The sequence below is a fragment of the Rhinatrema bivittatum genome, chromosome 19 (genome assembly GCF_901001135.1).
Source record: "Rhinatrema bivittatum chromosome 19, aRhiBiv1.1, whole genome shotgun sequence".
Taxonomy (NCBI): domain Eukaryota; kingdom Metazoa; phylum Chordata; class Amphibia; order Gymnophiona; family Rhinatrematidae; genus Rhinatrema; species Rhinatrema bivittatum.
In genome coordinates this window covers 37530727-37543301 of record NC_042633.1, presented here as the reverse complement: position 1 = coordinate 37543301, position 12575 = coordinate 37530727, and the positions used below count along the sequence as shown (strand labels likewise).

General features: G+C 55.0%; 1 protein-coding gene across 2 annotated transcripts; it reads right to left on the bottom strand.

The window, feature by feature from the left end:
- Window positions 1–924: 924 nt before the first annotated feature.
- LOC115081013 (zinc finger protein Gfi-1b-like) lies at window positions 925–11336 on the bottom strand. 2 transcript variants are annotated; one of them, XM_029585520.1, is made up of 7 exons: window positions 10937–11336; window positions 8536–8637; window positions 7949–8095; window positions 7201–7325; window positions 5371–5523; window positions 4131–4296; window positions 925–1366 (listed from the first exon to the last, which is right to left on the bottom strand). In XM_029585520.1, exons 2-7 carry the CDS (start codon window positions 8630–8632, stop codon window positions 1170–1172), a joined length of 885 nt encoding a protein of 294 aa, XP_029441380.1. In that variant the 5' UTR covers window positions 8633–8637; window positions 10937–11336; the 3' UTR covers window positions 925–1169. The 2 variants fall into 2 exon arrangements, with proteins under 2 accessions (XP_029441380.1, XP_029441381.1); XM_029585521.1 differs by lacking the exon at window positions 10937–11336 and having other exon boundaries at window positions 8536–8675.
- Window positions 11337–12575: the final 1239 nt, after the last annotated feature.

Below are 12575 nucleotides of genomic sequence, written 5' to 3'. Positions count from 1 at the left end.
TTTTTGGGGAGGGGGGTGAAAACTTTTGTGAAGGTGCCCAGTGCTCCCCCCCATCTCCTTGCTGCTCAGTGCTGTGGGATTACTTAGTGGATGACGTGTGGCAGGAATGCTCCTTAAGGCACTTTTGAGATGACTTACTTTTTTTTTGGAGGTTGCCATTATATCTCAAACCCTGACTCTCCTGCTCATAAGCATTGTTTATTTCAAAACCACATTTACTATGATAAATGCACTTTCCTGAAGCCCGTTATCTGTCTGTTTTGACTGGATTGCGAGCCCCATGGAGAAGGGACTCTTAGGTACATCTGAGCAATGCTGTGTACAGCTCATAGTTTTGTAGAACTGGGTAGGGAGTAGCAAAGCCATCTTCCTGGCCCCGTGGGATTACTGGACGGGAGCCATCTTGAAAGCGCTGTGGGATTACGGTGGCAGTAAGGTCCCTTTTGCGGGTGGCTGTGTCGGCCGACTCAGCGGATGCCATCGTGCAGGTGGCCGTGGGATAAACTTGTGGTCAGCAACCATCCTGAAGGCGCCATGGGATTACTGGATGGGAGCCATCTTGAAAGCGCTGTGGGATTACGATGGCAGTAAGGTCCTTTTTGCGGGTGGCTGTGTCAGCTGACTCAGCGGATGCCATCGTGCAGGTGGCCGTGGGATAAACTTGTGGTCAGCAACCATCCTGAAGGCGCCATGGGATTACTGGACGGGAGCCATCTTGAAAGCGCTGTGGGATTACGATGGCAGTAAGGTCCTTTTTGCGGGTGGTTGTGTCAGCTGACTCAGCGGATGCCATCGTGCAGGTGGCCGTGGGATAAACTTGTGGTCAGCAACCATCCTGAAGGCGCCATGGGAATTACTGGACGGGAGCCATCTTGAAAGCGCTGTGGGGATTACGATGGCAGTAAGGTCCCTTTTGCGGGTGGGCTGTGTCGGCCGACTCAGCGGATGCCATCATGCAGGTGGCCGTGGGATAAACCTTTGGTCAGCAACCATCCTGAAGGCGCCATGGGATTACTGGACGGGAGCCATCTTGAAAGCGCTGTGGGATTACGATGGCAGTAAGGTCCCTTTTGCAGGTGGCTGTGTCGGCCGACTCAGCGGATGCCATCGTGCAGGTGGCCGTGGGATAAACCTTTGGTCAGCAACCATCCTGAAGGCGCCGTGGGATTTTACGGGGCGGGACCCGCCATCCTGAAGGCGCTGTGCGTCTCCTGGTGCCGCCGCAGGTCCACCCTGCGCTGAAAGCCCTTGCCGCAGGCTCCGCAGCTGAAGGGTTTGAGGCCCGTGTGCTTGCGGCTGTGGGTGATGAGGTTGGAGCTCTGGCTGAAGGCCTTCCCGCATATCTGACACTTGTGGGGCTTCTCTCCTGTCAGTGAGAAGGGCAAGCAGAAACATCACCGTCTGTCCCCCCCGAAAGCAAATAACATAAGAACATGCCATGCTGGGTCAGACCAAGGGTCCATCAAGCCCAGCATCCTGTTTCCAACAGTGGCCAATCCAGGCCATAAGAACCTGGCAAGTACCCAAAAACTAAGTCTAGTCCATGTTACCATTGCTAATGGCAGTGGCTATTCTCTAAGTGACCTTAATAGCAGGTGCAATACACAGACCAACTCTCAAATGAGCTCATAACCTTAATTCTCAACCTTACTAACCTCCCTCCACATTCAATCTTATAATCTGCAGAGACTTACTTGGTTATGTTTATTATTATTGTAATTACAACATGTTTTGATATCTCAAAACCTCTTTGTTAAAATGTATTCACTTTGTAAACCGTTATGATGGCTTCCTGAATAGCGGTATATAAAACTCTTCAAATAAATAAATAAGTAAATAATGGACTTCTCCTCCAAGAACTTATCCAATCCTTTTTTAAACACAGCTACACTAACTGCACTAACCACATCCTCTGGCAACAAATTCCAGAGTTTAATTGTGCATTGAGTGAAAAAGAACTTTCTCCGCTCTCATTCTCCTGGGCGCCCGCCGCCCACCTGCTCTCCCCCATGCCCCCCGGCAGGCGAGGGCGCTATCCTAGAGGTAAGATCGGAAGCTGCCTACGAGCGGTGGACCCAGGGGAGTCTTACTGGGGCATTGGAGCTGATGCCCCTATCCCCTCCATCTTTCCCCAAGGGCATCTCCTGCCTGTTTCCCATCCTGGCTTCCTGCCACGTGACCGTGGCACTGCGGGGAATCTGAGTGTCAAAGCCCAGCGTGGCCTAAGCTCTTCCTCCAGAACCCGGCTAACTTGGGGGGGGGGGGCCTCGGGTCCCCTCGGGGGGGGTGATAATGGCATGAGGAAGGGTTTTTCTTTCTTTCCGAGGGGTGCAGGAGGGGCAGGGGGCGTGGGAGCAGCACTGGCAATGTTTTGAAGATCGGAGCAGGGTCATCATTAGGACAAGAGGCGGCACTTCGCCAGAGATCCCATTAGGGGGCAGTGTTTTACTAAAAAAAAAAAAAAAATTCCCACAGAAAGTTAAAAATCAAAGCGATTATTCACCAATAAAAGAATATTTTGTTTGTTTATAGAGGGTTGATATTCCACCTTTTATCAAGAATGGCCTCAGAGCCGACTACAACAAATTTAAGTCAGACAAATTCAACTGAGCTAACTCACAGCGGGGAATACATTTACAGTTAGCATAACGCTGGGTGCTAGGGGAAGCTTAGGGAGGTAGAAGAGGTAATTCCCTAAATAAGCAGTGAGCCTTTCCTAGCCCGTTCCAGCAGTAACTGAAATACAGGGGCAAGGGTGCACAAGAATCTGTAAGCTTAGAGAGCACGGTGTTACAAGCAAGAGAAAAGATTCACACACACACATACCATAGAACCAACAGTAAGGAAGGTTGGTAGGGGGTGCATTGGCAGAGCTGTGTGTGAGGGTGCATTGATAGAGCTGTGTATGAGGGTCTCAGTACTGGAATAGCAGTACTGGAATAGCAGTACTGGAATAGCAGGAGGTGCTGCAGGGCAGGAGTGAGGTGCATTGGTAGAGCTGTGTGTGAGGGTCTCAGTACTGGAATAGCAGGGGGTGGCTGCAGGGCAGGAGTGAGATGCAATTGGTAGAGCTGTGTGTGAGGGTCTCAGTACTGGAATAGCAGGGGGTGCTGCAGGCAGGAGTGAGGTGCATTGGCAGAGCTGTGTGTGAGGGTCTCAGTACTGGAATAGCAGGGGGTGCTGCAGGGTAGGAGTGAGGTGCATTGGCAGAGCTGTGTGTGAGGGTCTCAGTACTGGAATAGCAGGGGGTGCTGCAGGGTAGGAGTGAGGTGCATTGGCAGAGCTGTGTGTGAGGGTCTCAGTACTGGAATAGCAGGGGGTGCTGCAGGGTAGGAGTGAGGTGCATTGGCAGAGCTGTGTGTGAGGGTCTCAGTACTGGGAATAGCAGGGGTGCTGCAGGGTAGGAGTGAGGGTGCATTGCAGAGCTGTGTGTGAGGGTCTCAGTACTGGAATAGCAGGGGGTGCTGCAGGGTAGGAGTGAGGTGCATTGGCAAGCTGTGTGTGAGGGTCTCAGTACTGGAATAGCAGGGGGTGCTGCAGGGCAGGAGTGAGGTGCATTGGCAGAGCTGTGTGTGAGGGTCTCAGTACTGGAATAGCAGGAGGTGCTGCAGGGCAGGAGTGAGGTGCATTGGCAGAGCTGTGTGTGAGGGTCTCAGTACTGGAATAGCAGGGGGGTGCTGCAGGGCAGGAGTGAGGTGCATTGGCAGAGCTGTGTGTGAGGGTCTCAGTACTGGAATAGCAGGGGGTGCTGCAGGGCAGGAGTGAGGTGCATTGGCAGAGCTGTGTGTGAGGGTCTCAGTACTGGAATAGCAGGGGGTGCTGCAGGGGCAGGAGTGAGGTGCATTGGCAGAGCTGTGTGTGAGGGTCTCAGTACTGGAATAGCAGGAGGTGCTGCAGGGCAGGAGTAGGGTGCATTGGCAGAGCTGTGTGTGAGGGTCTCAGTACTGGAATAGCAGGGGGTGCTGCAGGGCAGGAGTGAGGTGCATTGGCAGAGCTGTGTGTGAGGGTCTCAGTACTGGAATAGCAGGAGGTGCTGCAGGGCAGGAGTAGGGTGCATTGGCAGAGCTGTGGGGGAGGAGTTGATATATTGGGGACAGTACATGGATTAAAGCCCCGTGTTCATGGCTCACCTGTGTGGGTAAAGGTGTGCTTCTTCATGTCAGATTTCTGGTGGAATCGCTTGCCGCAGTAATCGCAGGGGTACGGCCGAGTGTCAGAGTGGATCAGGAGGTGCGTGGACAGGGTGGATGAGCGTTTGAAACTTTTCCCGCAGATCCGGCACAGGAAGCTTCTGGCCTGTCACCAAACAGACGTCAACAAATTTAAAAAAAGGGGGGATTGGGGAGGAGGCGAGGAGCTTACGCTCCCACATAAGGTCACAGCCGTGTCTTCTCTAACAGGGGTGTACCTACGCAGACATACAGTCACCACCACATGCACGGCCCTCTCTGCAAGCCGCCTCCACCCTGGCAGGGGCTGTAGACCAGGCTTTGGCCCAACTGCGGTATCCTCGAGAGCCACAAACGGGGCCCAGCCACTCCGGATCTTCACAACGAATACGCATGAGATGGGGTTTGCTGGCGGAGAATCCTGAAGACCTGGCCACGTTTCCCGGCTCTCCGAGGCCCGGAGTTGGCCGCTCCGGCCTCGGACCCGGAGAGCAGAGATGCCGGGCCTGTGGCCAGGGCAGGCGGCCACGAGGTGGACCTGTCGGGTAATCGTGTACTGCGTGCTCCCAGGCCTTAAGCCTCAAGAAGACCGTGGGAAGGCCAAAGCTTAATTTGCTCACCTTTCCCAATTCGGGTGCGGTTCGCAGGTCCCTGCCTGAGAGGGGCTTACGACGGGGACCCCCACACAGCCAGTCGGGGCTTTCGGGATATCCCTAGGGAATGGGCACGAGAAGCGTTTGCACCCATCGGTGCTGCATGCAAATAAATCTCTTGCATATTCATTAGAGAGATCCTGACCTCTGGACCAGCTTGGGGGGGGCTATGAGCACCCCCCGATCTAACCGGAGTGGACTTCTTTAAACTGGAAAACCCATTCGGGATCCCTCTAATTCTTTTAATACCTGGTCCTGCCCTGCTTGCTTCAATCCGCTCTGAGATTTCCATTTCACGTTATGCTCCATCGTTACCCCCTCGTGAGAAGGGAGGGTCACGTGGGATACAGTATTTTCAAGTTAATAAGTAATGAAATACATAAGCGAGACAGCGGAGCGCCTGAGGTCTCGGGTCCTGAGGGCCACACACCCTCCCCCTCCCTTGAGGTTTGGACCGGCCTCCCGACGCATGCGTGACAGACCCGGACCCGGGCGGCGACAGGACACACGGGTTATGTATGATCACGGGGGGGGGGGGGCTCCCTCACTTTGCCCTGGCAGGGACTCTCCCAGCATGGCAAGCTCGCCTGCTGTCCGAATCCTTTCCCGCAGCTTCCGCAGGGGAACACCTGGCTGCAGCCGCCGCCACCGCTGCACGACCGCCTCAGGGTGCCGTCCAGCTCTCGGGGAGAAGGGAAGGCCTGTGGGAAACAAAGGAGGGAGAGGGTGGGGGTAGGATCCATGAAACTTAATGTAAGAGCAAAAAAAACAAAAAAAAAACTCGTACAGCCAAGGGTGCCCCTGCCCCCCCCCCCCCCAGATTGTTGTCATCTGTAGGGGGCCCCACTCACCACCGCACCTCCGTTTTCTGGTCTTACTCCTCGGACGGGCCAGAGACAAAGAAACAGCCGAGGATTATGAAAGAAAGATGGGGAGATGGACAGGGTTTGCCGCAGGCATGAGGGGGACCGGGGGGGGGGGGGGGGGGGTACTGGCACTGCAGGGGAGCTCTGGCAAATGTGGCCTACTAAAGACTTAAGGAAAACAGGACTGCACCGCCCACAGAGGGAGCTTCCTTCCCCAACCATCCCCTAGCCAGAGATATCCTTGAGTCCATCAGCCGGATCCCTCCCGAGTGAGGCCTTGCTGCTTTCCTGGGGGGGGAGGGGTGACTGAGATCACTGGCCGCAGGAGGCTCCGATCGCCCAGGCCTTCCTGGCTGTAGGTGGGCGTTGAGGGGGGGAGGGGTTTCCCTTAATGTTTGCAACCTCTACCCACCACCCTTTTTCTGTCAGCGTAGACAGCGAAGCCCAGTGTGGGCAACACAAAAGTTTTTATTTTGGGCCCAGCCCAGTCACCATTCGGTATAAATCAAAGCAAAAACAAGCAATCTCGTTAGCCCCTCCTTGAAGGGCGATGAGGCGCCTTTCCCCGTCGGGCCCCTCTCTTGGTCTCGTCACCCCTGTGACACGGGACCGTCTTTTTACGAGGTCGCCCTGCCAGTGCTTTTTGTGTCTTACGTGACTGCCCTCGGCTGCATTTCCTCGTGTGCCTTCTTCTGGTCACCCAGCCTGAGCTAACCCTGGAAGAGGCGGGCAAGATACCTTGCTGAGCCGCCCAGAGGCGTAGGAGGCAGCGGCGTACGGATTTTATAAGCAAGTAAATAGATAAATGTTAAAGGTAGAACTGGGACCGCCTGCTTCATCTCAGCGTTAGCATCCCACAGAGAGGAGCCCGACGGGTCTCAGGATCACATCCTCCCCGCCGCCCGCTGTATAAATTCAAACAAACGTCTACGTCGGGTTCAGGAAGCTGAATGTTAAGTCCCGATATTGAAAGTAACAGGTTTAACATTTTTCATTTTCTCTTTCTTTGGCAGGTTTGGAGCGGCTTGGCGGGGGGCGGGGGGAGGGAGCGGGAAGTGTGCAGGTGGATGTTTCCCTGGACTCCCCCCGCCCTCCCCCAAATCACCAAAAAAATTATCGTATTCCTGAACAGAATTGACTAAAATTGTAAGTTTGGTGTGAGGGAGTTCTGAAGAGTGACGATGTCAGAATCTGAAATAAGACTTTTTTTGGGGGGGGAGAATTCAGGGTACTCCCAAAAAAAACAAACAAACCCATGTATGTGCCGGGGGGGGGTGGCGGTGTCAGTAACGAGGTAGCTTTACATTTTCACAGCAATACTGAATAGGCCTCTCCCCACCGACAACCCCCTCCCACCTCTTCCAAGCCAAACTCTTCAAAGTCCCTCGGCACTTTTTTTCTGAACTGCATTTTCGCCCCTGTGACGGACGATACACATCGGGAGTTTTCATGATGCGCAGGCAGAAAGCAGCCCCATCCCTCCTGGCTCCCACCCGCCCATCCCTGGCTCACCTGGAGGCACTGAAGATCCGGGCCAGGGTCCGGCAGGAGTTTGCGGACGAGCTGCTTCAGCTGCGAGCTGGGGCACGCGGCCCAGAGATACGGCTTGTACAGTAGCCCCAGGGAGTCAGCCATGGCTAGGTGGTGAGAAAGGAGAGGGGGGGGGGGGTTTATAAATGCTCTTGTAGGTTCAAGAAGGCTTTGCCGCACCCTCCCCCACCCTCCCCTGCTCCGCGCAGATGCGCTCCCCAGGGCCCTGCCAGCTTGCCCGGGAACGGGCCCCGTTTCGGGGGGACTTCAGAGGAGGAAGACGTCCGGGGTCAGCCCCAGCTTTGGAATCTGCATTCCCAGGGCCCCGTGAGATTCCTTCTTCATTCTTCTGGGAGTGAGAAATAGGAGAGGGGCGTCCATTTCCTATAAGGATCTGCCGGGTCCTTCCAAGTGACCCAGCACTGGAGGGCAGGATGCCCGGCCTCATGGACCTTTGGCCTGTCCAGGCATGGCACATTTTCTGCTCTTATGTTCTTCAGTACATCCACAAGACCAGGACCAGACACACGCCCACTCACATTCCCTCCCGCCTTTATCCTGTGCTAAATGTTTCACTCCTTGAAATGAAAGGTTGGTCAGGCTGGCCAGAGTTGGTGGGGGGGGGGGGGACGTTCCTATATTCTTACTGCCTCCCTGCTTCCTTTGACTCCGATTCAGGGAACTGAGATGGAGGCACGCCAAGCACTGTGTCCCGAGCTTTCTCACTTACCCTGGGACTCTGGCGGCTTCCAGTTCTCCTCTTCTGAATTCCAGCAGAGACGTCCGGGTTCAGGGGACTCGGATGGCTGCACCCCCTCTTTCACCTCTGGTTGAGGGGAGGGGCTGGTAGTCAACGCCAACTCCTCAGAATCTGCCCCTGTAAGGGAAGAGCTGTAGACATAACCCGATGCGCCCTTGGGGTACTGGAGCCCAAGAGAGTGTGTTGACGGTCAAGTTGACGTCCTTGATCTCTAAAGGTCCCAATCCCTTAGCACTAGAAAGACCACTAGTGTGACGGTCTCTCATTCAACCTGCACGACCTCTGCGATGAGCAGACGGTGGCCTCTCCCTGCCACCCATCTCCTCCTCATCCCTCCCCAAACTGCAGCAGCTGTAGACTTAGAAGGTCTCGTCCCTTTTGGGGGGGGTTGGGTTACGATCTGCTCTACGTGGTGGCGACTCGGTGGACAATTCAGCCGCACAAATGCTTCCCAAGAGTGTCCTTTTGGTGCATAACAGAAATCGATAGGTGCTGGGAGGAGCATCCCTTACAGTGCATAACGGAAGCTAATAGGAGGCGTGGGATGTCTCTCTTACCTCTACGGGGTATGGTCATCTCCGAGGCTGGTTCCTCAAATCGATGGCCTTGGTGACCCAACGCTCTCTTACTTCTGACGAGAAACGATCGAGGCATTCCGGCTGTAGAGGAAGGAACATCCGTCGTCGGTGCCAGCTGCAATCCCTCCCCCGGTGCCAGCTGCACCCAGTCTCCCCCCGCCTTGTCCATGCCAGGTGCACCCCGGTGGCATGGGGGGGAAGGTGCCATTTCTGCACACATCAGACCCAGCTCCCCCCCACCCCCCCGTGTCTCTGCTTTTATAATCCCATGGGCATCCTTCAACCAGTGCAGGGCAGTGAAATCTGCAGAATCCCGGGTTCTGTGAACACCCGTGGCACTCACAGAAATTCCCCCAGAACAAAACTAGGAGTTTTCTCCCCAACAAGTCATTTCTACAAATAATTTAAAGAAAAAAAAAAAAAGAGATTCACATTTTGGTGTCACCTCGGAAAGAGACACCCCCCCCCCCCCCCATCCAGTCCCATATAATAAACTTCAGCACACGACATCCATAGAAGCATAAGGCTTGCCACACTGGGTCAGAGCGCGGGTCCTCTTTCCAGGTCGCAGGTACCTGGCGGGATCCCAAGGATCCCAAGCACCCATTCAGTTTAAAATAAGCGCCACGCGGGCATCCCTCCAATTTCAGTACAGTTAAAGAGCCACCAGCAGAATTAAACCTCCCCCCGTCCCCGTTTCGTGTGCCGTCTTCAATAGTGCAGGGGTGCACTTAGGATAAAAGGGACGCGACACCCGCTTTCACCGCTACTTCTCCTGGCATCTCCCTCGCTTTCTCGCCTCTGGCGCAGATGGGATTATCCTGGCAGGGCCGAAGGACACCCCCCCCCCCCCCTCCACCCCCCTTTTCAACCAAGCTGACTGTGCCTGCCCCGCGGACACCGCTGCTTACTTTTGGTAGGACGGAGGAAGGGAACTTTAAAACAAGGCACACAAACCTGGGTAAATGGTTTCGTTAACTGCCCTCCCCCGGTGGTGAAAAGGTGCCGGCCAGGGTAGGAACTCTGCCCCAAAGCTGGGGAAGCCTCGGACATATTCGGGGAGCGTCGCCATGGGAATCTGTAAAGCCACTCAGAGAATTCCCCCCCCCCCCTTTTGGCCCCTGCAGACTTTCTAACCTTGCCTGATACTGGGGAAAAGCTCATAATTCCCAGCACACACACCCCCAGCCCCACCACATAGGACAGGTTACGGCATAGGCAGCTGCACCTCAAGCTTCTAACACACACACACACACACACGACAGGTACAGCATGGACAGCAGCACCTCAAGCTTCCCTCTCACTCACACACACACACACACGACAGGTACAGCATGGACAGCAGCACCTCAAGCTTCCCTCTCACTCACACACACACACACACGACAGGTACAGCATGGACAGCAGCACCTCAAGCTTCCCTCTCACTCACACACACACACACACACACACACACACACGACAGGTACAGCATGGACAGCAGCACCTCAAGCTTCCCTCTCACTCACACACACACACACACACACACACGACAGGTACAGCATGGACAGCAGCAGTGCAAGCTTCTAACACACACACACACACACACACACACACACACACGACAGGTACGGCATAGGCAGCAGCACCTCAAGCTTCCCTCTCACTCACACACACACACACACACACACACACACGACAGGTACAGCATGGACAGCAGCACCTCAAGCTTCCCTCTCACTCACACACACACACACACACACACACACGACAGGTACAGCATGGACAGCAGCAGTGCAAGCTTCTAACACACACACACGCACACGCTCGACAGGTACGGCATAGGCAGCAGCACCTCAAGCTTCCCTCTCACTCACACACACACACACGACAGGTACGACAGAGGCAGCAGCACCTCAAGCTTCCCTCTCACTCACACACACACACACACGCACGACAGGTACGGCATAGGCAGCTGCACCTCAAGCTTCTAACACACACACACACACACACACAACAGGTACAGCATGGACAGCAGCAGTGCAAGCTTCTAACACACACACACACACACACACACGACAGGTACGGCATAGGCAGCAGCACCTCAAGCTTCCCTCTCACTCACACACACACACACACACACACACACACGACAGGTACAGCATGGACAGCAGCAGTGCAAGCTTCTAACACACACACACGCACACGCACGACAGGTACGGCAGAGGCAGCAGCACCTCAAGCTTCCCTCTCACTCACACACACACACACACACACACACGATAGGTACAGCATGGACAGCAGCAGTGCAAGCTTCTAACACACACACACTCTGCATCAACTAATCAAATTATATAAAGGTAAAGCAAATCTGAGCCAAGAAGAGAAGCCCTCCACTCACCATCGGTGTGCAATGGGGGTGGCAGGCAGTCAGAGCTGGACGCTTATTGCTACACTGGGAGCCGTTGCATGTGTCTGCCGCACCAGTGCGTGCAAGCTTCGGGCCTCCTGAAGACTGAAGGAGAGCAGTTTTAACACTTAACCAATTCCTGTTACAAACCACATGATGTTTCCTCTCTGTGCACCGGGCAAACTCCCAGCTGTGCTGAGAACAGAAAACCGCTTATCAGGGTGGGGGAATCCAGTGACGGGGTGTTGGGAGGGGGGAGAGGTGATGGTGGTGGTGTGGGGGGTCTGGTTGATATGTTTGCTCCAACTCCTTAATCATGAGAAGAGCTTTTGCGGGTGGAAGGAGGTTCTCTGGAGCGGGTTTCAGATGGGTTCACCCGGGAATGGGTCCCCTCCCGTATGGTTGGCAATGGCCGTGCCAGGAAGTGACCGACCACACGCAGCTCCGAAGCTGGACCCCGGCTCGGCTCCCGTCTCTGCCACTCGCTGTGTGACCTTGAACGGGCCCACTAATCTTTCCCGTAGGGTGGAGTGGAAGCTCTTGGGGCTAGGGGACATCGTAACCACGTGACTAAACGTGGCGCCACGTAAATCCCTGTAATTATGATGGGAATCTCTTTGCATAAGAAGGGGATTTGCAGGTAAATGAAGGGGTGCCCAGAGGCACAGATAGGCAGAAATAGCTTGAGTGCTGCGGGCAGTGGGCAGAGGCACCACCAGAGGTGTGATCTTTACTGCCCGGGAAAGTCATTCTGCACAGCAAGACCTCAACTCCGGACTGCTCTGGCCACCCCGGTGGCAGATGACCCGCTTCCCCGTCTGCGAAAGGCATCTCTTTGCCCGCGGGGCTGAATTATGTGCCCCAAAGTACTTGTTTGATCTTGCTTCTTGTGCCTTGCAGCCACCTGTGTGATGTGGTCCTGGGGGGCAGGCAGGCACTGGGAGCCGAGGACCCGTGATTCTCCTGGGGGGGGGGGGAGGGGGGGAGCAGGCGAGGGGATGGCACAGCAGGATGCCTCGTGGCGCTATGGAAAATGCAGCAGGCGAGATTAGGAACGCTGCACGGGGTCTGCCTATCTTGATCCGGCTCGCAGGAGGATCTTCTCTTGGCCCACCCGGTGAATCCGGTTCATCCCACGTGGATCTCTGCTCACCCCCCACCCCCCCTCAGCTGGTGGAGACGGCGGGTTATCCACCTCCTTCTCTGTGAGGACGCCTTCCCTCTCCCTTCAATCTTTCAGCCTCTCCTTCTGTACGTAGCGCGCCGCCCTTTCAGTACCTTACTGAAGCCAGCTAAATATCTGAATAATTCCATCCCGAACGCGTGCTGGAGAAGATGAGGTATTGTGAGGGAAACACACCCCCCCCCCTTTCGGGGTACATAAAATAACAGCGGGTCTGATGTTTGGGGTTTTTGGAGGCTGTGGCTTAAAAAAAAAAAAATCACAAAATGGTTGGGAAGATGTTGGACTTGGACCTGGCTGTGTTCTCTCCTTCTGGACAGAGAAAGTAACCCCCCCGCTGTGATCATCCGAGTGCACCCCATCATGATAATCCATGACATCAGAGACTGACTCATACTCTGAACCCACGTCCTGGGATTGGGGCGAAAAAAGCATCAATCGGGATTC